The 26,144-nt window shown below is 45.2% G+C and overlaps 1 protein-coding gene and 2 long non-coding RNA genes across 5 annotated transcripts in view; 2 read left to right on the top strand and 1 right to left on the bottom strand.

Moving 5' to 3' along the window:
* Nucleotides 1–26,144, top strand: part of LOC310673568 — a 36,703-nt gene that overhangs the window by 4,939 nt on the left and 5,620 nt on the right. The gene's annotated exons all lie outside the window — the stretch shown is intronic.
* On the top strand, nucleotides 3,129–25,354 carry ANKEF1 (ankyrin repeat and EF-hand domain containing 1). 3 transcript variants are annotated; one of them, XM_083431940.1, is made up of 10 exons: nucleotides 3,129–3,333; nucleotides 7,659–8,044; nucleotides 10,645–10,844; nucleotides 12,202–12,351; nucleotides 14,786–14,909; nucleotides 15,680–16,505; nucleotides 20,910–21,136; nucleotides 22,288–22,541; nucleotides 23,874–24,017; nucleotides 24,787–25,354. In XM_083431940.1, the coding sequence occupies exons 2-10, from the start codon at nucleotides 7,702–7,704 to the stop codon at nucleotides 24,946–24,948; spliced, it is 2,430 nt and encodes an 809-aa protein (XP_083288066.1). In that variant the 5' UTR covers nucleotides 3,129–3,333; nucleotides 7,659–7,701; the 3' UTR covers nucleotides 24,949–25,354. The 3 variants fall into 3 exon arrangements, with proteins under 3 accessions (XP_083288066.1, XP_083288067.1, XP_083288068.1); XM_083431941.1 differs by lacking the exon at nucleotides 3,129–3,333 and adding an exon at nucleotides 6,374–6,582; XM_083431942.1 differs by lacking the exons at nucleotides 3,129–3,333; nucleotides 10,645–10,844 and having other exon boundaries at nucleotides 7,898–8,044.
* Nucleotides 16,429–18,561, bottom strand: LOC310673558. Its single transcript, XR_014509103.1, has 3 exons — nucleotides 18,159–18,561; nucleotides 16,839–17,011; nucleotides 16,429–16,558 (listed from the first exon to the last, which is right to left on the bottom strand). It is a non-coding gene; the product is annotated as an uncharacterized lncRNA (long non-coding RNA).

Raw genomic sequence — 26,144 nt, 5'->3', positions numbered from 1 at the left:
ACATCAGCAAATGAGTTGTACTGAAGTCTGGTGCCTTTCCACCACTGTTGAACTGGTGAGCCAATACAGAATTGATACCAATGGTCCACATTAACTAACATTGCTCTATCTTCGTCATTCTTAAAATATTGAACCTGAACGTTCCCAACGCACGTCTTGGGGGGCGAGGGAGAAGAAATACCATGGTAGGGTTGCCGTATTTTGAAGAGCAAAAAAACAGGACCCTCTGACAACCATTCAAAGCAAATAAATGCAATTTGTCTCACCCCTGAAAAAGAGGATGTTGTCCTGGAGAAACAGGACACATGACAACTCTAATATGAGCCATCAGGTAATATTGATGACAGTGTGCAACAGTCTGTTGATATCACAAGATGCCTATATTGGTTTATTTAATTTAGGTAATTTGCATGTGCTGCCAGTCAGTTTTTCAACTAGATCAAAGAGGTAAATTAACGCAATCTGTAAAGAACGCACACATCAACAAATCACTACACTGCGATTAGTAATAGGAGAAGCAGAAGCAAAGGTCTCCCTCCAAACACTTGCTGAAAAAGATGTGTCTTAATTAGCTGCCTAAAGCAATTGAGAGGTAAGTTCAGACACACTTCAACAGGGAAGGAGTTCCTCATATGAGGAGCCACCACCGAAAAGGCCCTTTCCCAGGCCCAACACACTATGCACTTCATACTGTAGAGGGACCACCAGGAGGGCCACCTTTGCTGATTTGAACATGGGCAGGTTGATCTGGAAGATGTTCTTGCCTATATTTGTAGCCCAAGCCATTCAGCATCAAAGCAAGCACCTTGAATTGGGCCTGGAAAATAGCAGCAAATCTCTGAGCTCAACAAAACCTCACTCAGCGAATCTCTCCACAAAAAAAATGTTTACAGCTAGGTCCTAAATGCAAGTCAGTTCCGAAACTCAGCCTCCCAAAGCTGGTTCACTCCAGATGTTTTGGATTCCCAACAACTCCCCATCAACATGTTTTTAAAGGTTTCAGTATGTTCTTAATTGCTTTTCAATGTTTCGAATAAGCTTTCATGGTATTTATTACTTAAATTTTAATTAATAAAATAAGCATAAGCAAGGGGTGACAGTAGCTGCAGACATACATCTGGAAAGACAAGTTTGGGGGAGGTAACTGCATTCTTTTTTTTCCCTTTGAGGGTAACTCTGGGCCAAGAAAATGTTTTTCATCAATTACATCCTTAGACATTTCCCTTTGGAAATTCACAAGAAGCTGGTGGACAGCATCCACTGATCTCAAATACATGCTATCAGAGAGTAAAGAAACAAGCAGAACTTACTTCATAGGAAGAGATTCCTATGGAAACATTTGCGAAACTGCCTTTTTACTAGAGGCAAACTTGTAGTTTGGGGAAAGCGGGGCTTGAGCCAATCGGTATATTACAAGTAAAAGAGAAAAGGCAGTAAGGGAGCCTCATATCAGAAGGCATTCCCATTTCCCACAGTAGTTCCAGTGAACTATTGCAAGAAGATTCTGCAACCCTGCAGAGTGGGCCAGTAGCAATGCTTCCATATGGCAGGTGAGTGAGAATGAGGGATACTAGTTTGCCTAAAGCTTGTGGCTGAGTTAAGATTTCAACTCGCTGTTTTAAGGACAGTGGTGTCCTGCTGTCTACTTTCAGAAAACGATCGGAAATACCTTTAACATTCCACATCTCCACCAGGCAAGCCGGCTCTGTAGAAAAAGCTACTAATTTCCGAAAAACTGATAACTGAAATCATACGCAAAATGTGGCATACGCAATTGCCACCGATTTGTTTGTTGAATTTTGCACAATGTACTATGCTCTGCAGCAGACAGAAATATATGCACTTTGATCTATGGATGATGACTCTTCCCCAACCCATCCTGCCTCAGAGGGGAAGGGCCATAGTTCACTCAGTGTGTAGAGCAGGGGTAGGCAACGTAAGGCCCAGGGGCCAGATGCGGCCCAATCGCCTTCTCAGTCCGGCAGGTTTTTACATGAGTGGAATGTGTCCTTTTATTTAAAATGCATCTCTGGGTTATTTGTGGGGCCTGCCTGGTTGTTTTTACATGAGTAGAATGTGTGCTTTTATTTAAAATGCATCTCTGGGTTATTTGTAGGGCGTAGAAATTCGTTCATATATTTTTTAAAAAATATAGTCCGGCCCCCCACATGGTCTGAGGGATGGTGGACTGGCCCATGGCTGAAAAAGGTTGCTGACCCCTGGTGTAGAGCATATGCTCTGTAGGGCCCGGGTTCAAGCCCAATAGGGCTGGAGGTAGGGCTAGAGAAAGACACCTTTAAAAACAGGGTCTGGAACCAATGGATTCAAACTACAAGAAAGGGGATTCTGACTCAACATGGAGTGGGGAGATCTGATGGTAAGAGCTGTTTGACAGTAGAACCGACTCCATTGGAAGGCAGTGGGCTTGCCTGCCTTGGATGTTTTCAAGCAGAGGCTGGATGGCCATCTGTCAGGGATGTTTTAGCTGAGATTCCTAAGGGACATGGGGGGCACTGTGGTCCAAACCACTGAGCCTCTTGGGCTTGCCGATCGGAAGGTTGGCAGTTCAAATCCCCATGGCAGGGTGAGCTCCAGTTGCTCTGTCCCAGCTCCTGCCAACCTAGCAGTCCAAAAGCACGCCAGTGCAAGTAGATAAATAGGTATCGCGGGAAGGTAAACGGCGTTTCCGTGTTCCGTTGTTCCGTTGCGCCAGAAGCGGTTTAGTCATGCTGGCCACATGACCCAAAAAGCTTTCTGTGGAGAAACGCCTGCTCCCTTGGCCTGAAAGTGAGATGAGCACCATAACCTCATAGTTAACTGTCCAGAGGTCTTTTACCTTTTTATTTTTTTATTTTTAGTTGAGATTCCTGCATTGCAGGCGGTCGGACTTGACGGCTCGCGGGGTCCCTTGCAAGGCTCTGATTCTAGACGTGTTTGCAAACTGGTGGCCTTGGCTCTGCCCTTCGGGCTCCTCTCCGTTGCATCTCCCCTTCCACGTGATTTGGGGAGTGGGATGTGCTTGGCTCCTGCGCTCCGCTTTGCGCAGCGAGGCTGGGAGCCGGCTTGCCATTGTTACGCGCGCGCCGGCGCGCTTCCTCTCCCTGGTTCCGTTGCTATAGGAGCTCCCGTCTAACAATCCCCTCCTCCCGCTGGGTGCTCCGGGGACACGCTCGTTCTCGCGGACGCTGCCACCCGCCCAAGGAACCATTCCTGCTCTCTTGCCATCAGCCCGCGGAGGAAGCGGGGAAGAGTCATGCCCATCTACCAGGCGTCTGGGCGGCTGCTTTCGTCTGGTCTCCTCCAGCTCTCCTGGAGCGTCAGCAAAGCTTGCAGGTAAGCTGCTGGAGTCGCGGCAGGTTAAAAGGAGAAAGAAAAAGGAGAGGGCGAAATCCAGGCAGATCTGGCCAGTAGTGGTCATTGTTTTTGCGGGGTGATGTAATCCCTTAGTGCTTCTGTCTAGAAAAAGGAATCTCGGGGAGCCCTGCGTTGGGAATGGTGTTGCAGCCCAAAGAGCCCAGCGCCTTTAAAAGGACCGAACAGATTGATTGACAAGCAAAGGCTACTGCGGACTTCATCACATGCGCGTAGAACTCTTCATGCGCTCGGTGGTAGGCTGCTCTCATTCAGGCTCTGTTGTTTGTCTTTTAAGGGACCACTGAGTTGACTCGGAGTTGCTTTGCTGATGAATTGTAACTGCTTATAAGTCATACATGCAGATAGAACTGCAGCTGGTGAACTTTATTGCCGGCTATCCTCAAGACATAAAGGAGCTCTGGGGGAAAAAATTATAATTTACCTTAAAAACCATTGTAAACAGTTAAAGTCGTTGGTAGGATTTGAATAGCACTTGTAGTTTAATGATTAATTTTGGATATAATGGAGATGTACAAGATTTGGAATATTATAAAAGATGCAGGAGGAAATGGTTAATAATAAGACCCACAAAGGGGAGGAGAGGAGTCCACGAGATTCTTTGACATCTTGTTTTTATGTTATATGTTGTATGTTTGTGATTATAAAATTTTAATTTGAAAAACCAAATAGTTTCATATAAAAATTAATAAATAAAGGAGCTCTTGGGGAAATAATAATAATAATTCAAATTTTACAATTCTATGACTATTATTGATGAGGGCAGATTCATATATTCTTGTATATAGATCTGAATCTTGTGTCTTGACTATATGTCGGTGAGCATGGGAATGAATGATGAGCTAGAAACATATTGGGTTTAATTTTTTTATTATTATTTTAAACCATTCTCCATCAATTCATGAGAAAAGGAACTATGAAAATTGGCAAAGGGGAGAGAAAATGCAGGTGAAATTATCATGAAGCAGCACTGGATTTGGGGTGGTGAAGTCTGTTCCCCTGTGCAAGGCACCAAGCCAAGGGGGCACAAAATATTATTATTATTATTATTATTATTATTATTATTATTAAGATCCATGCAAAAGCAACTGTATCAAAATGAATTATTGTGAAAATAAGAAAATGTGAGGGCAGGGGGCACTAAATTATGACTTAGCTCAGGGCTCCATATCACCAAAGCCCGGCCCATGGGATAAGTTTGGTTGCGCCTACCTTATATTCAGAGTGGCTGAGGCTGTTTGTAAGTGTCCTTTCTTCAAACCATCTGCCGGCAGCCTTCCCAGGTGCTCTCTCCTTCCTGAAAACTCAATGACAGCTCTGACCAGGCTTTTCTGTAAATCACAAAAAGCTGGGGTATGTTTGTGTGTGAAGGAACTGCCTAATATGTACCTGACAGCTGTTTGTTGCTTTTTTAAAAAAAATGAGGCCGTTTACTTTTAATGACATGTAAAGGCAAGCATATAAAGGTAAAGGTAAAGGTACCCCTGCCCATACGGGCCAGTCTTGACAGACTCTAGGGTTGTGCGCCCATCTCACTCAAAGAGGCCAAGGGCCAGCGCTGTCCAAAGACACTTCCGGGTCACGTGGCCAGCGTGACATCGCTGCTCTGGCGAGCCAGAGCCACACACGGAAACGCCGTTTACCTTCCCGCTAGTAAGCGGTCCCTATTTATCTACTTGCACCCAGAGGTGCTTTCAAACTGCTAGGTTGGCAGGCGCTGGGACCGAAGAGCAGGAGCGCACCCCGCCGCGGGGATTAGAACCGCCGAGCTTTCAATCGGCAAGCCCTAGGCGCTGAGGCTTTTACCCACAGCGCCACCCGCGTCCCCCAAAGGCAAGCATATAGACTTCCTTTAAAAGCAAAAGTGGGCACACCAGTTTCAGATGCTTGGTAGGCAGTCTCTCCAGATGCACTTCATTTAAAGTTTAGGGGTAATTCCATGAGGTTGTTCCTTTCCCATGGGGCATATTATTATTATTATTATTATTATTATTAGGAAATGTGTGCAGCTGGATAAGCTGCAGAATGCTGGGGAAATGTTTAATGGAAATTGGGGACAATATGCACATCATAATCACTGCACCATGGTAGGTAATCTCAACTCCACACCCACCCAAACTTAGGGGAATTCTGAAGCACCTTGTGAATGAGACAGCAAAATGGAAGGGGAAGGAAACTTTTGAGAAATTTGAGGCAGGTTTCCAGCACAGAGCCCCCAGGTCTCAACAGAAGGTGATACCTGGTGTGTCACAAAAGCTCTGCCTGTAGGTTTGGCCTCCAGGCATTCAACCCTTAGTGCTTCCATGCCACCCTAGATAATATAAGAAGAGCCTGCTGGATCAGACGAAAGGCCCATCTAGTCCTGCATCCTGTTGTAACAGTGGCCAATCAGATGCCTCTGAGATGCCTACAAGAAGGACCCAACTTTAGTCTGCCATTAACCAGCCCCCATCCGCCTACCTTCTTACTTACAGGGGTTATTCCTGGCTGTTCCTCCTCCTTAGGCTCAGCTTTGTCCTTGTAGAAGTCAGCAGAGAGGAGGATGGGGACAAATCTAGCCTTTGTTGACTCGGTCTGCTGTTGGCTCTGCTTCTGCTTATAACTTGCCTCCTTTCCTACCAGCCTCAATGGGCACCAGCCATCAATAGCCTTGTCCTCCATGTCTAATCCTCTTTTAAATCCATCCAGGTTGGATGTCACATGCGTGTGTGAACTTGCTTTGTTTGTCGTTCTTTGGGTTTGTTGTCTTGCACCTCTGACCCTCAGGTTTCACAAGGAGGCTTCTGGCAATGTGTGCAAACATCACAGCACCCGTATTTACCAAGAGGTTGAGGGTTTATTCTTGAGGCTCAGTTGACGCACTCCTAGAAACTAGAATTTTAAAACAGATTCAAGTGAAAGCTAATGTGCCAGTCCATCTTTGACTTATGGCATTGTTGCTATGTTGCACTGTTGCATCATCAGGAGTATTAATGAGTTGCAAACAGCAATGGCAAACAGCAGTAGCAAAGGACAACTGACTGCAAACATAAGTGTGGTGGCCAGTGGTGACTGGCGCCCTTGGGGTTGAGTGGAAGGTAGGGACATCAACAGTCCGCACAGCCACAGCCAATGACAGACAGAGCCAACTAATTCTACTTTTGTCTCCATCCTCCTGCCTGTTTGGAGTTCTACAAGGGCAACATTAAGTCTAAGGAGAAGGTTACTTATGTAAGCCACTGCTGCGGCCTGTGTTTTGTTAGCCCAAAGATGGAAAACGAGCGAGGTCCCAACCAAAGAAGAATGGCAACTTAAGCTGACAGAATATGTGTAGCTTGCAGACTTAACATATAGAATAAGAGTGCAAGAAGAACATACGTTTAGAGAAGACTGGAGAACATTTATTGAACACATGGGGGGATATTGGGTATACTTGAAAATGTTGGCAGCATTAAGATAAATTCAGCAGTGTAAACAAGATTTGAAAGATGTAATAATGGAAAACTGAATGGCAGTGGCAGAGCTTCATGCTCCGGCACCGGGGGGCGGAGAACAGGTGGGGGCATAGCTCCCTCCGTGCCCATCTTCCTCCGCCAGTGCTGAATGGTATAGTTTTTGTAAAATATGCAGGGATTTGTGATATGCAAAATGAACCATGGAAAGAGAAGAAGGGAAGTCATTGATACTTTAAGGATATTTAAATGAGTATTTTAAATTGTAAAACAGAAAATGTAATTGTGTGTGTGTGTGTGTGTGTGTGTAGACTAAAGAGGAGGAACATGACAGGCAATGCCACCTGCTGTAAGAAGATAGGCTGGTGTGAACTGGCTGAAGGGAAACTGAAGTTGGTGGGGCAATATCCCATTCATTTTAAAGGACCAGCTTCCACTGGCTATGGTAGTGTGGCATGCTTTACTGTGTCATGAGCCACAGGCAGAGGGCCTTCTCGGTGGTGGCACCCGCCCTGTGGAACGCCCTCCCATCAGATCTTAAGGAAATAAACAGCTACCTGATTTTTAGAAGACATCTGAAGGCAGCCCTGTTTAGGGAAGTTCTTATGTTTGATGTTTTATTCTGTTTTTAATCTGTTGGGAGCTGCCCAGAGTGGCTGGGGAAACCCAGTGGGATGGGTGGGGTATAAATAATATATTATTATTATTATTATTATTATTATTATTATTATTATTTATTATGCACAGTCACATCCTTTAACAGATATGCTTAACCGCCACAGCACAAATGGGGTACATCGTAGAATTCCATTACAAAGGAGACTCATTTTTCTCCTGTTTCCTCCTTCTGTCCAGAGAACCACCTCTATGAGAATATCCTTCCTTCGGTTGATTGAGAATGTTGGCTGACAAAAGGCTCGAAAACCTACAGATCTACAAAGTTCTCCAGTGCGTTCGCCAGAAGGACAAGAAACAGATTGAGAAGCTCACCAAACTCGGCTACCCGGAACTCATCAACTTCACCGAGCCAGTCGATGGAGATGCTGCTCTTCACTTGGCCTGTGTTGCCAATGACATTGACATGTGCAACTTTCTCTTGGAGCTTGGAGCTCATCCGGATGTCCAGGATCGGATGGGGCGCACCCCTGTGATGAAAGCTGCTGAGCTGGGCCATGACTTGGCCTTGGATGTATTAGTCCAGGCCGAGGCAGACATGACCATCGTTGATGTGGAAGGAAAAGGTAAAGAGAATCAGGTGTTGGCAAGGGAGGTGGAGATTTCTCTTGTAGCTCAAGAAGTACAATCCACATTGGGGCACATTTCAAAGTGCTGGCTTTCACCTTTAAAGCTCTAAACCATGATTATTTAGTTAAATTTGTTAAGTTAAACTAACTGAAAACAGCTTGCAGATACTTAATGGGCTTAGGATTTTATTTATGTTAAGTGATGAATTAATATGTTCACCATACGGTGAAGATCTAAGGATGTTAATGTTTAAGTTAAATTTCATAAAAATTGGGATTTGGAAAACCGTTAAAAGGAAATGCAATGAAATTCAACCAAGGGGAAGCGAGGAAGTCACTTAACAAATTTAATAACTGTAATTTTCAATAAGGCTATGGTTTATGTTTGTTTGTCTTGTGTGTTTGTTTGTTTGTTTATAATATTGTGAAAACTAATAATTTTTTTGGAAAAATAAATAAATTAAAGCTCTAAACCATGGGTAGGCAAACTAAGGCCCGGGGGCCGGATCCGGTCCAATCACCTTCTAAATCCAGCCCTCAGATGGTCCAGGAAACAGAGTATTTTTACATGAGTAGAACGTGTCCTTTTATTTAAAATGCATCTCTGGGTTATTTGTGGGGCCTGCCTGGCGTTTTTACACGAGTAGAATGTGTGCTTTTATTTAAAATGCATCTTGGGGTTATTTGTGGGGCATAGGAATTCGTTCATTATTATTTTTTCAAAATGTAGTCCGGCCCCCCACAAGGTCTGAGGGACAGCCCCCCTGCTGAAAAAGTTTGCTGACCCCTGTTCTAAACAGCTTGGGGCCAGGTTACTTGAAGGATGATCTCTTCCCATGCATACTTGCCCAGGCCCTGAAATCTTCATCTGAGTTCCTTTCCCAGGTTCCCTTAGCTAATGAAGTGAGTCAGGTGTCTGCTAGGAAAAGAAACTTGCATTGCTTTCTAAAAAGAACCAGAGTTCTTTCTGCTGGGGATACTTCAGACTGAAATCCCCAGGTGTCAGAAAAAAGTTATTTATGTATGCGACAACTGCGGCCCGTGTTTTGTTAGCCCCAAAATGGAAAATGAGTGAGGTCCCAACCAAAGAAGATTGACAACTTAGGTTGACAGAATATGCACAACTTGCAGACTTAACATATAGAATAAGAGAACAAGAAGCACATACCGGTATGTTTAGAGAAGATTGGAAAACGTTTATTGAATATATGGGAAACGTGTACAGCTGAAAACGCTGGCAGCATTAAGATAAATTCAAAAGTATCAGTAACTTTTGATGGATGTAAGAATAGAAAACTGATTGGTATAGTTTTTTCTAAAACATGCAAGGATATAAGATATGTAAAATGAACCATGGAAAGAGAAGAAGGGGAGTCATTGATATCTGAAGGATGTAAAGTGTTTATTTGAAACTGTAAAACAGAAAATTTAATAAAAATCATATTTATTTATTTTTAAAAAGGAAAAGATCAGTAGTGACACCCATCCACCACCGGTTGATAGAATTAGGTTGTGAATCATCCTGATATCTATAGACAAAGAGCGGTCTATAAATTATATCAATAAATATTAAAATACCGTATTTTTTGCTCTATAAGACTCATTTTTTCCCTCATAAAAAGTAAGGGGAAATGTGTGTGTGTCTTATGGAGCGAATGCAGGCTGCGCAGCTATCCCAGAAGCCAGAACAGCAAGAGGGATCGCTGCTTTCGCTGTGCAGCGATCCCTTTTGTTGTTCTGGCTTCTGAGATTCGAATATTTTTTTTCTTGTTTCCCTCCTCCGAAAACTAGGTGCCTCTTATGGTCTGGTGCGTCTTATAGAGTGAAAAATACAGTAGCTAGAATGTCATTCCCAAAGATGCTCACCTGGTACCCACATTATGGTCTTTAGATACCTGCTGAAGATCATTTTGATTTCCCTGGCCTTCATATTAATTATCATGGGTACAAATATCCAGTATATTTTTTCTTTAAAAAAAAATGTTTAGGGGTACTCTCATTTTCCTACTCATATTGAAACACTGCCCCTCAATGAGGCCAAACTTAGGTTCGCAAAATGTTTCGGGGTATGCGTACCCCTGCGTCCCCCCAGGAAAAAAAGCACTGCAAATATCTGGTGCATTAGTTCTTTGCTCCATTTCCCCCCCTTTGCTAGTTTCGTATTGGTTTCCTCATTGTTTCAACTGATGTGCTCATGCTGGTTTTAGGAATGTATATTTTGGTGTTGTGATTTTAACTAATTGGTTTCAGTGTTTATTTTGGTTTGGATTGGATTGGTATATTTTAATGCCTCTGCAACCCTCCCCGAGCACTTAGTTATATGGGCAGTACGCAAGGGCAATAAGCAGATTATTTTACTACTTTGCATTTAGTGGTTGCAGTGGCGTAGCGTGGGGGGTGCAGGGGGGGCTGGCTGCACCGGGCGCAACATCTGGGGGTTAGGGTTAGGGGGCGCAAATCCACGGGTTAGGGGGCGCAAATTACTTGCCTTGCCCCGGGTGCTGACAACCCACGCTACGCCACTGAGTGGTTGGTCTCTCTTTTCAGGATCACGGCTCTTTCCCTGTTAAGCCACTCTGCAACTATTCTTCACACAGGTGTTCTGTTTTACTGCATTCTGCCCACCAAACGGCACTTCCGCTGTGTTCAGATGGTCCTGGAATATGGGGCGGATGTTAACAACTGCACTTTTGAGGGGAAGCCAGTTTTCGTACAAGCCTGTGAGCAGGCGCATGAGATCAGAGACATGTGCATGACATTTTTGGAGAGAGGAGCAGACCCTAATGCAACAAACCCAGTAAGAATGTTCTTAGCCATTCTAAGAGTGGGGAGTGGAATACCGACAGGCGTAAGCGTAATAATCATTAGGGCTGCAGTGGCTAATTGGTTAAATTAATCAACCATAAAAATGTTTTAAGAATATTTATTATCCTGATCAGCCAGGCAGCAGATCATATATAGATATAGTGGTACTTCGGGTTACAGACGCTTCAGGTTGCATACGCTTCAGGTTACAGACTCTGCTAACCCAGAAATAGTACCTCGGGTTAAGTACTTTGCTTCAGGATGAGAACAGAAATTGCGCAGCAGTGGTGCAGCGGCAGCGGGAGGCCCCATTAGCTAAAGTGGTACCTCAGGTTAAGAACAGTTTCAGGTTAAGAATGGATCTCCAGAACGAATTAAGTTCTTAATCCGAGGTACCACTGTATACATATATAGATATATATAACACATACAGTGGTACCTCGGTTCTCGAATGTCTCTGTTGTCAAACATTTCAGAACCCGGACACCGAAAAACAGGAAATAAATGCTTCCATTTTCAAACGTGCCTCGGAAGTTAAACGACTTCCGCTGTGTGTTTTTCAATTTTTCAATTTTCTCAATTGCATTTGCAGCCAGCCCTTTGTGCCTCGGTTTCCGAACGTTTCGGAACTCGGGACAGTCTTCCGGAATGGATTACGTTCGAGAACCGAGGTACTGCTGTAATTTGAAAAACTGCAGATGGTATAATAATAATAATAATAATAATAATAATAATAATAATTTTTTATTTATACCCGCCCATCTGGCTGAGTTTCCCCAGCCACTCTGGGCTTCTTCCAATCGAGTGTTAAAAACAATACAGCATGGTAAAGAAGGTCATAAAAATAAATTCACACTAAAATACTGGTGAATTTCTAGGAAGCCTTTTTTATGTATGGATATTAAGAAATTGCAAACTGATGTGGACATTTGGAGATGATTGAGGAAATGAGAAAAGTGGAGAAATGTCAGATTCATCTATTGCTCCTCCTGGCATTATCAAGACACACTAATACACATGCAAATTCAAGATAGGGAGCAAGCCACAGAAATATCTCATGTTTTCTGCTAGGATCGTGATCTTTTTCAGAGAGGCCTGCTTTGTACCTGAAGAACAATGGCTCCCATTGTACACACAGTCCCCTTTTTTCTCAGGTAGTGGAGAGGGCAGCAAGGAACTTCTTAGCAGCCCTAACCCCTGTTCATGGCTTGCATTCTTTATAGAATAAGACATTTCCTCTGTCCCCCCCCCCCCCATTTTTTGCAATATAGTAAATGAGCAAATTATGTTAATTTCTCTCTCTCTCTCTCTCTCCTGTCCCTCTCTTTCTCCCTTTCTCTGATCTGCAGGCGACCGGCCGCACAGCCCTGATGGAAGCAGCCAGAGAAGGGGTTTTGGATGTGGTCCGCGGTATTCTTGAGAGAGGTGGAAATGTTAATGTTTTTGACAATGAAAGACACCATGCCGCACATTTTGCAGCCAAAGGAGGGTTTTTTGAGGTATTCTTTGTTGGTGGTGTCAGAAACAAAGGTACCCAGCCCAAGGAACTCTCTCAGTTAATTACTAATAATCAGGCTTGGCTAACAGAGGGGACCCCAGAAAATCCAATTTCGCTTTTTCCCAAAGCACACTTTTCAGAATGTTTAGCTTGACCTGAATAGAAAGAAACATGGAGTTACTATAGTCGTGTGCTATGACAAGAGGGATGCGGGTGGCGCTGTGGTGTAAACCGCTGAGCCTCTTGGGCTTGCCGATCAGAAGGTCAGCGGTTCGAATCCCCACAACGGGGTGAGCTCCCGTTGCTCTGCCCCAAATCCTGCCAACCTAGCAGTTCGAAAGCACGCCAGTGCAAGTAGATAAATAGGTACCACTGCGGCGGGAAGGTAAAAGGTGTTTCCGTGCACTCTGGTTTCCGTCACAGTGTTACGTTGTGCCAGAAGCAGTTTAGTCATGACCCAGAAAGCTGTCTGTGGACAAACGCCAGCTTCCTTGGCCTGAAAGCGAGATGAGCACCACAACCCCATAGTCACCTTTGACTGCAGTTAACCATCCAGGGGTCCTTTACCTTTACCTTTACCTTTTTTGTGTGCTGTGATAACTTGGGGTTTTCCCTACTCCCCTGCACAGCCTGAGGGTCATTGTCCTGAAGGAAGAGCCAGTGCTGTCCAGCACCACTCAGCCTCTGCCTCCTTCAGGGAGGAAGAATCTTGAAGATCTGGAGAGCAGTGAGGAGTCGTGAGGATGGTTTTGAAAGTGGCAGATAGCTAGTTAAAGAGTCAGAACGATGATCCCTTTGGGTAATAAAGGTAAAGGGACCCCTGACTATTAGGTCCAGTTACGACCAACTCTGGGGCTGCAGTGCTCATCTCGCTTTATTGGCCGAGGGAGCCAGCATACAGCTTCCGGGTCATGTGGCCAGCATGACTAAGCCGCTTTCTGGCGAACCAGAGCAGCGCACGGAAACGCCGTTTACCTTACAAACCAGAGTGGTACCTATTTATCTACTTGCACTTTGACATGCTTTCAAATTGCTAGGTTGGCAGGAGCAGGGACCGAGCAACAGGAGCTCACCCCGTCACGGGGATTTGAACCACCGACCTTCTGATCAGCAAGCCCTAGGCTCTGTGGTTTAACCCACAGCGCCCCCCGCGTCCCTTTGGGTAATACTGCATTTTATATTCAATATTTTTTTGTGTGGTTTTTTAAAAATAGCACCTGCAAAGGGCCTAGTCTAGATTGGGAGTGGTTTTGTGCAAAACCATAAAAAAATGGAGCCCACCCTCAAATTTACTATTTGCCCAAGAGGTGAAGCTGCATAGTAGCAACTTTTGTCTCAAGGCAATTGCCAATTTCAACTGGGAGAAGGGATTTATTTTGGAAGTCACTGCAGCAATGATGGGAGGAGGATTAAACTCCTTCTCCCTGTGCCTCAATTCTGTTGTGGATCACGGCTCCCCACGCAGGGCTCGTATGGGATAGCAGTGGGCTTTGGCCATCTTTGGTAGTGAGGCCGAAATTTAGCACCCCCAAAGGAATCTTCTCAGTGATGGATCTTCTCAATTTTGTACCCCCTCGGCTTGGCGCCCTGTGCGGGGAAGCCAACTTCGCTGCTCTAAATTGGGCACTGTTTTGAAACACCCACACAAATGCAGAGGCACATTTCACGTGATAGGGAGTTTGGCCCTTGTCAGAAGGAGAAAAAGGCTTATTTTAAAGCACAGGTGGGCGACCTTCGGCTCTCCATAGCTGACAACTTTTCCCTTTTCTTGCGAGGAATCCTATTCGGAATAAGGGGATTCCCCTTTAAAAAAGGGAAACGTTGACAGCTATGCTCCAGACGTTGCTGGACTCCAACTCCCATCAGCCCCAGTGAGCATGGTGCCGTGGTCAGGGAATATGGGTTTTGTAGTCCCGCAAATTTTGAAAGGCTACAAGTGCTCCAGACCTTGCCTTAAGTGGAGGTATTTCTGTGCAGGAATTTTGCCCTCTTGCCATTACACAGCCAAGTATTAATTAGGCCATGGGTAGGCAAACTAAGGCCTGGGGGCCAGATCCGGCCCAATCGCCTTCTAAATCCGGCCTGTGGACAGTCCAGGAATCAGTGTGTTTTTACATGAGTAGAACGTGTCCTTTTATTTAAAATGCATCTCTGGGTTATTTGTGGGGCATAGGAATTCTTTCATTCCCCCCCCCAAAAAAAAATATAGTCCACCCCCCACAAGGTCTGAGAGACAGTGGACCAGCCCCGTGCTGAAAATGTTTGCTGACCCCTGAATTAGGCCTTTCTCTGGTGCCCCAGCTTATATAGTTACAGCTTTCCAGACTGTTTAAATGGCATCCATTTGCTGCAATTTTGCTGAGAAGAAAACAGGTAGAGTACATTTGGTTAAAGTATGTCTGTCTTGGTTTAATGGTGTTGACTTTGCTTCGCAGATCCTGAAGCTTATTTCCGCCTACAATGGAGATGTGGGTTTGATAGCCATGAATGGAAACACGCCGCTGCATTACGCTGCTGCCGGGGGTTATGCAGAGTGTTGCAGATTTATAGGTCAAAGAGGTAAAGGATGGTTGTCTGAGAATGAAGCGCTCCCCCCAACCCCGGGATAAACTCAGGGGTTCAGTCACCTGATTCAGTGAACGAGAATCCACTGCACTCAAGCAGGAACAGAACAATCTCATTTTGGTGCCTTTAATATACTACATCAGGGTAGTCCAACCCACAGCTGTGGCCCTCAATGCCTTGTCTGGTGGCCTTCAGCAACATTCAGGAAAATGACATCTTAAAGCCTTAAGAAATTTTTGCGTGAAATCTTGTTGTTAGAAAAAGCACCCACGTCGGTTTGCGTATGAAATTGGTTTACTGGTTGCATGTATTGAATCTGTTAAATACACAATATGTATTTAATCAGATATATTAACTGTGTATATTAAATAATATCAAATATATTGTGAATGCTTTATTATATGGACATTTAATTTGTGGGGTTGCCTGTGGATTGTTCGCACATCCACAGAGGTGAGCAGGTTGTGTGCTGGTGTGTGGTGCTTGTGTCCAAGCAAGGGAGTGTGTGAAAGATTGTGGGGTGGCCACACCCACCTTTGGCCACACCCACAAACTGCATGTGGCCCCCCAAGGGTTGATCAAGGATGAATATGGCCCTCAGGCCAGAAAGGGTTAGCCGCCTCTATTCTGTAAGAATCTTGAGAACCTTGAAATGGATGAGTCAACCACGGTTTTGATGATCCCCAGGTGTTGAGACTTTCTTTTGACTCCTTTTCTAAGATTTTGGAGCTGTCTTCATTGGAACTTACACTTTTGCCTTTTAGGCACTGACCCTACATGGAGGAACCTAGAGAAAAAGACACCGAGGCAGGTGGCTAAAGACGGTGGTTTCAAAGCAGCAAGTAAGGAGATTCGTAAGATTGAGCGGCGTTATGCCAAATATTCCAAGCCCAAGCCTGGGGTGAAGAACCCCAATCCGCCCTGGGCTGTTAGGCTACACGACTGGGCCGTAGAACACCAGGCAAGTCTTCGCGAAGCATTTGAGATCGCAGATCGAGGGGACGGGGCCGTGAACAAGGAAGATTTTGTGTCCATCATCGAAGAGAGGTGTCCGTTTGTGGAGGCTGAACAATTAATGACAATTGCTCAGGCTCACGAGAAAACGCGAGCAGGAGGGATTAAGTTCGAGGAGTTTCTTAAGGGCAACCGGTTCTTGCAGAAAGCCTTCCTCCTTACATCTTATGGTCCCAAGAAGAAGAAACCCAAGAAAGCGAGAGGCAGGAAAGCCAAGTTTGTCGCCCCTATGCCAATCTGCGTCATTCCGGATAGTGCGTACCCGCGGCGGGCAGATGGCGGGCCGCCCGAGTACATGATCGAAACCTATAAGAACGTGACGGACTGCAACCGGTTCAACCGGGACCACCCTCCCGAGCACCCCATCCAAGATGATTCGTGGTGGTACATTGATGACCCGTTGAGGACTTTCGCCCACATCAACTACCTCGCTAAAGACGGAGACCTTTCCTCCATGAAGAAAGCCTTTGAGGCAGGGGTATCAGTGGACATACGAGACCATTTCTACAAAACCCCTCTGATGGCCGCTTGCGCAAGTGGGAACATCGAAGTGGTGAAGTTTCTCCTGGAAAGAGGGTGGGTTTACTTCCTCTGGTGGCTTACTGGGCTGGTGGGCATAGGAGGCAACCCTGTAGACACAAGTAATGTGGGATTTATGTGGGAATGTTGAGGAAGTTAGGAGAGGATGTATTGATGAAACATTATCCTTCCTCACTCACGCCAGTGAGCAAGCAGGAGAGCACATTCCCTTGTAGATAGTTGGAAGCAAGTTGATGGATTCATTAGAATCATTTAACTTAAGCAATCCAGTCTGGCTTGTTCCTGGTAAGTGCCTCCTTTTATTTCCCTCTTAAAATAATAATAACACAAGACAGTCTTCTTTAAAAGTAAGAGTAAAGTTTTACTTACATTCAGTTCACAGCAGTAATCTGAAGGAAGGCTTGATCTTGGGGTTACAGTTACATTTGTACAGAAAAGAAGTCTGAGCTACACCTCAGACTTTCTGCCTTGTGGCTTCCATCCTCTGTAAGGATGACCCATGTGTTAGCTAAGAGCCAGGAGAGGAGTTCCAAGAGAGAAGTCTGAAAAGAGAAAAAGGGAAGATGGCTGTGTGGCTAGCCCTTTCACAGGCTCATGCACATCTACCTGGTCATACACAAGGGCAGGAGGCTCCAGAGCAGGTATGGCAGGAAGTCCTCCCTGTCTGGAGCCACATTCCCCTAGGTGTCCGCTCTAGGCAACAGGAAAATGTTGTACTTGACTGCTTCAGTGATGATAAAAAAGGTAAAGGTACCCCTGCCCGTACGGGCCAGTCTTGACAGACTCTAGGGTTGTGCGCCCATCTCACTTAAGAGGCTGGGGGCCAACGCTGTCCGGAGACACTTCCGGGTCACGTGGCCAGCGTGACATCGCTGCTCTGGTGAGCCAGAGCCACACACGGAAACGCCGTTTACCTTCCTGCTAGTAAGCGGTCCCTATTTATCTACTTGCACCTGGGAGTGCTTTCGAACTGCTAGGTTGGCAGGCGCTGGGACCGAACAACAGGAGCGCACCCTGCCACGGGGATTCGAACCGCTGACCTTTCGATCGGCAAGCCCTAGGCACTGAGGCTTTTACCCACAGCGCCACCCGCGTCCTCAGTGATGATACATTTCCCAATTTATGAGGGGTGTGTCCATGCCCTGTGCAGCTGGCCGACATGGTGTCATTAGAAAGCATTCCAGACCCTCCATGTCCCAGAATCCGGCGGGCCTTAAAAGTAGAAGAGTGAAGAGCTCAAAGACAGAGGGCACATAGCAGCACCTGTAGAAGTGACAAATGAGGAAGTGGGAGAAACGGAGGGTGGAGATTCACTTGGGACAATGCCTTTATCCAGGACAACTTTTCCTTGTCTTGATACTTTCCTGGGCAACCAGCCAGGAGCTGCTGACAGCATCCTGACAGTGGGTGATAATAATAATAATAATAATAATAATAATAATAATTTATTTATTTATACCCTGCCCATCTGGCTGCGCTTCCCCAGCCACTCTGGGCGGCGTCCAATCGAGCGTTAAAAACAACACAGCATTAAATATTAAAAACTTCCCTAAACAGGGCTGCCTTCAAATGTCTTTTAAAGATAAAATAGCTGCTTATTTCCTTCACATCTGAAGGGAGGGCGTTCCACAGGGCGGGCGCCACTACCAAGAAGTAGTGGGTAGCTTTGGACAGGCCACCAAGTCTTACCCTATCCGACTTCACAAGATGGTTGTGAAGGAAGCAACAGAAGGCTGCACCCAAAGGGACGGGCTAGAACAGTAGTCAACTTTTTCATATCCTTCCTTCAACCCAAAGATGCATTTGGAGACCCATTTCTTTGCGTGTTCTTTGTGGTAGAGGTGCAGTTGTCTCCCACCTTAGTTCAGGCTGCAGGCGAGTAGTAGTGTGTCCTCACCCATGAGATGAAGACAAATGGCTATGTCCAGCACAAGTGACCATTGTGATGTGACAGCCTAGGCAACTTGTCATGGAAGATTGTATGTTTGACTGGAGGAGCTACGTTTCCAACCATGGTGGGAGCAATGGACCAGGACTGAGGAGATCCACAGCCAGATCCTTCTTCAGCCATGGAACTCATCTGGTGACCTTAGGTCAGTCACCATCTCTAAGCCTAACTAACCTAACTCTCAGATTTGTTGCAAGAGTGAAATGGGGTGGGGGAGAATGCAATGCATGATGGCCTTAGCCCCTTGGGGGAAAGGCAGTATATGACTGTGTACTCATACCTTGAGGGACGTGGGTAGCGCTGTGGGTTAAACTACAGAGCCTAGGGGTTGCTGGTCGGAGGTTTGAATCTCCGCGATGGGGTGAGCTCCCATTGCTCAGTCCCTGCTCCTGCCAACCTAGCAGTTTGAAAGCACGTCAAAGGACAAGTAGATAAATAGGTACCGCTCCAGCGAGAAGGTAAGCGGTGTTTCCATGTGCTGCTCTGGTTCACCAGAAGCGGCTTAGTCATGCTGGCCACATGACCCGGAAGCTGTACACCAGCTCCCTCGGCCAACAGAGCAAGATGAGCGCCGCAACCCCAGAGTCGGCCACTACTGGACTTAATGGTCAGGGGCCCCTTTACCTTTACCTTTACATATACTGTGAAGCACATTTAAAGCACGTGACTTCTCCAAAAAATCCTGGGAAATGTAGTTTGTTATGGGGTGCTTGGAATTGTAGCTCTGGGGGGAGTAAATTACAGTTTCCAAGGTTCTTCCAGGGAACTCATGTACTTTAAATGTACCGTCCGTATGTGGATGCTTTGACCTTGTTGGCAAACCGCTTAGAGATTGGCTTAAAGAAAGGTGTTGCATCAACTGTTGTCAGGCAGCGGAGATACCAACCCCCATGGCTGGTTGCCAGGAATGGACAAGACAAGGGAAAATCCTTATCATCTGCTTTTATTCAATATTCACAGAGAGAGGCTTAGAAATGTGGCCTCTCGGAATAATGGTGTTGCTCCGAGTAAATCTCCGCTTCTCTCCCACTTCCCCAATCATCATCCCTTCTACGGTTGGCGCTGAGGGCCCTTTGCTCTCCTATTTTTAAGACTCGCTGGGTTCTGGGAGATGGTGGGTCTGGAATGCTTTCTAGTGATAATGTATCAGCCAACTGTCAGCTGTGACCTCCCTCAAACCCCTGTTGTAATTCTGAATGGTCTTCTTCTTTGAAGGGTCAGGCTGGGGAGGTGGGCTTCACCATTCCTCCTCTACCCAGTCCCAGACAATTGTGTACCATCATTGTGGTGATGAATAATGGCAGTTGGTCAGGGCCGGATTTAGGTTTGATGAGCCCCTAAGCTACTGAAGGTAATGGGGCCCTTTATATGTCCAGCTGTCCTTTGACAGGAACAAACTGTCTCTGTTTTTTGTGTTGAATATACCGTATTTTTCGCTCTATAAGACACAGTAGACCACAAGACGCACCTTGTTTTGGAGGAGGAAAACAAGAGGAAAAAAAATTCTGAATCTCCGAAGGCAGAACAGCAAGAGGGATTGCTTCGCAGTGAAAGCAGCAATCCCTCTTGCTGTTCTGGCTTCTGGGATAGCTGTGCAGCCTGCATTCACTCCATAAGATGCACACACATTTCCCCTTACTTTTTAGGAGGGAAAAAGTGAGTCTTATAGAGCAAAAAATACGGTATGCTATATGGTAATTTATGGACTCATTACTTACATCATAGGAGCCTACAGACCACAAAACACTTTTGCTGTATATAGGTTTTGTTTTATTTGGTTTTTATCTTATATTTTGGAAATGTACATCCAGGTATGGTTTTTTCCTTTAATTTTTTTGGGGGGGCCCAAGAGAGTGGGGCCCTAAGCTATAGGTTGTTAGCTTATATGTCAATCAGGCACTGCAGTAGTTGTAATAGAAACCGGCATTGGTGTGTGCAAATTATTGGAGATTCATTCTCCTTGTCTGCCATCATGGGATTGTTGTCTATCACATGGCGGTGTATGTTTTCATTCCACGGAATGGGAAGTGACGGAGACAGGATGTTTGTGTTACTGTGTTCCGTGAAGTGGGACGATTGTCCTTTGTTCTTTTTCTCTTTGCTGTCTGATGCTAGAGAGAGGGGGAGCCATGTTGCAGTGCTCCGTGTGTGTTTATATATATATAAAGTAGATTAGCCAAAATGCTGAGTTGCTGATGTCTGTTACACAAGCTGCACAAACTCTGTGGATCCCTAAGTGTGCTGATGTCTGTTGGCATCTATGATGTTCGGGAAGAAGAAAGCTTTTGAAGCTCCCGAACGATCGACCAGGAGGGAGAGAACATGCCAGTCGGGCATGTGTCTCTGCCAGGGTCCTACACGAGAGTAGGATGGATCCTAATACAAATCAGGTCCCTTCTCATTGGAATTCACTGAAATGAAATTCCTCAAATGTCCCTATGTGACAAAACAGCATATTTCTAATACAGAGAACAATTGTTCTTTGCCTGCAGGGCTAATGTGAACGCAACAGACAATTTCATGTGGACTGCTCTCCACCATGCATGCCATGCAGGCCAGCAGGATATTGCTGAACTGCTCATCAATTCTGGAGCAACAGTAGATGCTATTTCAATCAACTATGGGACCCCGTTGATGAGAGGCCTTGAGAGCTGCCGACTGGACACGGTTCATCATTTGGTCAACGCCGGTGCTAAGCCTCAGCTGACAAACAGAAAAGGTAAAACCTTTGTGTTACTGCTAATTGACAGCCAATGCAACCTTTAAATTAGCTGTGGTGTTTCATCAGTAACTTCTGACCTAGACAGGAATTTGATTCATTGACCCTTTACATTTTCTTTTTCTTTTTTAAAAAAAATAACTCTTTCCAGCTTATGTTGTTGTTTTTGTTTAGTCATTTAGTCGTGTCCAACTCTTCGTGACTCCATGGACCAGAGCACGCCAGGCACTCCTGTCTTCCACTGCCTCCCGCAGTTTGGTCAAACTCATGTTCGTAGCTTCGAGAACACTGTCCAACCATCTCGTCCTCTGTCGTCCCCTTCTCCTTGTGCCCTCCATCTTTCCCAACATCAGGGTCTTTTCCAGGGATTCTTCTCTTCTCATGAGGTGGCCAAAGTATTGGAGCCTCAGCTTCAAGTTCTGTCCTTCCAGTCAGCATTCAGGGCTGATTTCCTTCAGAATGGATAGGTTTGATCTTCTTGCAGTCCATGGGGCTCCCTGTCTGCGGAATGCTCTCCCTAGGGAAGTTCGTCTGGCACCCTCATTATGCACCTTTAGACACCAGACAAAAACATTTCTTTTTAACCTGGCCTTTGGTTGATCTGATTATATCCTACGCCCTTGTGTGTGGTGGTTTTTTGGGGGAGGGGGCTATTGGGTTGTTGTTTTTATTTCTATTATGTATTTTGTGGTTTTATGTCTTGATTTTATTCTGTAAACTCAGGCCTCCTCGACCGAGGCCCTCCAGATGTTTTTGGCCTACAACTCCCATGATCCCTAGTTAGCAGGACCAGTGGTCAGGGATGATGGGAATTGTAGTCTCAAAACATCTGAAGGGCCGAGGTTGAGGAAGCCTGTGTAAACTGCTCTGAGACCCCTGGGTATAGGGTGGTATATAATGTCAATCAATCAATAAATAAATAAGAAAGAGGTAGGCGCCAATGGATTCAAAATCCATTCATTTTACAATGCTTCACCACTGAACTTTATGCACCCAGGTTAGTTGTATCTCAATAGCATCTTTACCACCCAAATGCTCTGCGCTCCCATCCCACTCTGTCCCTGTATTCTTGGTGACATGGAATCACTCTGGCATCAGGCAGAAGAACGCCACTGCCCTCACATACTGAGTCACCTTCTTTTTTCAAACAGGACAAAACGCTTTGGAAGTTGCAAAGGCTTATGCTGACACCCGGCTGGTCCACTACATTCAAGACACGCTGGACCGCATGCCGAAGCCACCGGACAGCAAAGGGGACAAGCAGAAAGGGAAAAGGGGGGCCAAGCCAAAGGCACCGGCCAAAGCAGCCTCAGCAGTCTCAGGAGCCCCAACCACTCCAGCAACGCCTGCCACGCCCAAGGCAAAGATGCCAGATCCTGCGTCGAAAGAGTCTGTGAAAGATGAGGTGAGGCGATGCCATGGTTCTGCAGAAGAGATTTCTTCAATGGTGGGTTCTCCAGATGTTGCTGGACTCAACTCTCGTCATCCCCAGGCAGCTTGGCCAGGGGGTGATGGGAGCAGAAGACCTCAACAGCTTGCATGGTAGCCAGAAGCATCATAGCCAGACACTGGAGAGACTTGTCTGGAGTAAGCATGGATGGACCAATGGTATCTAATAGTGTGGGAAACAGCCTTATTAGAAAACTAACCCATAAACTGAAGCTGACACAGGGACAACTAGAAGAAGATGCCTTCAGCCTGGTATAGCTCCCCTTTATCACATACACAGCCCAACAAGACAACGACACGAATCCGCCAACAACATACAAATCAATCTGGCTAACCTGATCAAAACACACACACACACACACCCCACTCACACACAAAAACAAATCTCACTACAGCCAATCAAAGACAACCACCCACACCCTAGACCACCCCCAAGCTTTCTCACCACCAAGGAAACACAACTAGCGAATAGTAAGAGAACCCACACAAGTGACGCTGACACAAAACCCCACACATACACTAAGTAGAAGCATAGAAGCGTTGCCACCTGACCCCACCCCACGTCTCCCCCTCATCCCCCCTTTTCTTCCTAACCTAACATTGTATGCAACACTAATGTCTCACAACAAATGAAACTGATCTGTAGAAAGCACAACTTGAAAAAAGAAACAATGCACATAGTTTTGTAAACTAAGAAATCTTTACTACAGGGGTAGGCAACTTAAGGCCCAGGGGCCGGATCCGGCCCAATTGCCTTCTCAATCCGGCCCACAGACGGTCTGGGAATCAGCGTGTTTTTACATGAGTAGAATGTGTGTTTTTATTTAAAATGCAACTCTGGGTTATTTGTGGGGCCTGCCTGGTGTTTTTACATGTCAAAGAGATGTCAAAGAGAACAACAACTATGAGACTTTTAGAAGACATCTGAAGGCAGCCCTGTTTAGGGAAGCTTTTAATGTTTAATGTATTACGGTATTTTAATATTCTTTTGGAAGCCGCCCAGAGTGGCTTGGGAAGCCCAGCCAGACGGGTGGAGTATAAATAATAAATTATTATTATTATTATTATTATTATTATTATTATTATTATTATTATTAATCAGTGCTCACATTGCAATGGGGGAGCAGCCTCCATGACCCCCCATACCTACTGCAACAGCCCCCTGCTTTTGGATTTTGACACATAACGAGAAACTTGGGTTGCAAAAAGGCCTCTTCCGGCTAATTGCATGAGACATTTACGACACACACACAAACACTTGTGCAACTGATGATGTTCTGTGTTTAAGGTTCTACCGTCGTCGGAAACAATCGCTGAGAAATCTCTCTTCGAGGAGAAGAAAGAATCCCTCAAGGATAATGTCGTCCATCTGAATTCACTGATAACCAGAGGAGCCACAAGGAAAGTTAATATCACTTTCACACCACAGAGGGTAAGTATGTCTGCAAAATAAGACCAGCTCCGTCTGCTGATCTTAACACCCGAGTGGGGCTCTGGGGAAGAATGTGGTAGAATGGCTTATTTCTTAGTGTTCCACTCATCTGAGGGGGAGGAAATGATCACAAAGAGATTCTGTTCTTGAATATTTCCCCTATTGGGAGTTGTAGGGGACAGGATTGTATGTGATGCTTCAGCTATGCTGGAGTACTTCCGCTCCATAATTCTGAATCCTTTACAGCTAGATGTTGCTAACTTTATTCCAGAGCCCAGCATTACTGGGGAGGGGCTCAGTTTGCGAAACAAAATATCCAATGCTTTTTTCTGGGGGGACGCAGGGATACGCATACCCCTAAACATTTTGTGAATCTAAGTTTGGCCTCATTGAGGGGCAGTATTTCAATATGAGTAGGAAAATGAGAGTACCCATAAACATTTTATGGCGGGGGGGGGGACCACTGAAAATATCCTTCTGGAGAAGAAAGCTGCCTGGAAAATATAAAACTTGGGAATAAGCGAGATAGTAACTGGAGGTTGCCAATCTTTCTGGGTACCATAAACACACTATGATCAAGAACACACCAGAAACCTATTCCATAGGCTACAAAAGAAGACTTCTTTCAATCCTAAATTCAGCATGGCAGGGGTATGGGAGGGGGTGATTATAAAATATATCAACCATGCTTTCTTCCTTCTGTTAAGAAATGTACATAAGGATAGCCCATTTGCTGAATCTTAATTATGAGATCCTTTTCTCTTTCAAGACTTGGAGTCCAGAAGCGACGACCCAAGACCTTCTAAGGAAGAGAGAAATGCGTCGGCAGCGTTTTAGTTATGAGGTGGACTTTGATGACTTCATGATGCCCTTTAAGAGGAACTTTATGGAGAAAGCCCGTTTGTTACAACAGGGTGCTATCTTGCATTAATCACTGTGCAATTCCTGCAAGGATGTCTAGGACGGAAAGGATCCAGTACCGAAAAGGGCAAGAATCATGTTATCCTGAACTGCAATGGAAATTTTGCTTTGTTCTTTGCTTATGTAATTTAAGTACAGGGCATGCTTGAAGTATTCAACCAGGAGGACCACTCTGTCTTGCATTTGGGAATGGATTTGTTTTCATATATTTATTTTTTAGCAACAAGTTGGAAGATTAATGTACATTTCAGGAAAGTGGGAGTCCAGCTACGCTACTGCATTGCAGTTGACTTTTTATTACCCTCTCCCAGTCATCCAGATCTGAAACCATCTCCTTGCTTTAAAAATAGACTCTATCCTGCTACAGAAACTTGAAACCAATTATTTCCAGGTGCTATAAATATCCATTGTACTGAGCAGTGTTGGTGATACTTCTTAAATCTAGGGCAGCTGTAGAATTTGTGCAAATCCGCAGAATTTTCCCATGAGAAGAATGTCCTGGTGCTAACAGGGGCGTGTAGGTTTTCCCTTATTTTTTTGTGGGCATGTCGTGGGTGGGATAACATAAAAGCAATACAGATATAATTCAGGAAAGTGATCTGGGCGATGCCTAGGTGGAATCTACACACACAGAAAAACCGTTCTGAAAATGCTTTTAAAAAAAAGGTTTAAAAAATACATGGAATTTTCCATAAGGCTCACCGTCACCACCTAGTGTCACATTGTATATTGCACTTAAAACACACACAAAACATTTTATTTGCAGCTGTATAGCGGAGTCCCTAGTTTTGATCCATGTCCACTCAACTCTAAAAAATGAAGGTGGGAAAAGTTCCCGTTTATCAAGGAAAGGCAAGAACAAATAGTTAGGAAAAAACAAACCATGATTTACCCCAGTATCTATGTATGTATGTATGTCTGTATGTATATGCACCCAGTGTTCTTTGGAAGAGCCTTAATATGTTGTGTTATTTAGCTAGTTGTCCAATAGTCTGCAGTGAATAACCACTATTTTTTGTTGCTAGTCCCTCTTCCAAAACCAGGAATGCAAAGACAGCAGCCACAGCGCTCCGATGTTTCCTCAGCCAGGACAATCAATACAGGGACAACAACAAACTGGGGTTGTTTCACTGGCCAGTGTGGTGTAGTGGTTAAGAGCGGTAGTCTCGTAATCTGGGGAACCGGGTTCGCGTCTCCGCTCCTCCA

This window comes from Podarcis tiliguerta (assembly GCF_965153285.1).
Source record: "Podarcis tiliguerta genome assembly, chromosome: 3".
Classification (NCBI taxonomy): Eukaryota; Metazoa; Chordata; class Lepidosauria; order Squamata; family Lacertidae; genus Podarcis; species Podarcis tiliguerta.
The sequence above is the reverse complement of the archived record's forward strand: the minus strand, read 5'-3'. Positions and strand labels throughout refer to the sequence as shown.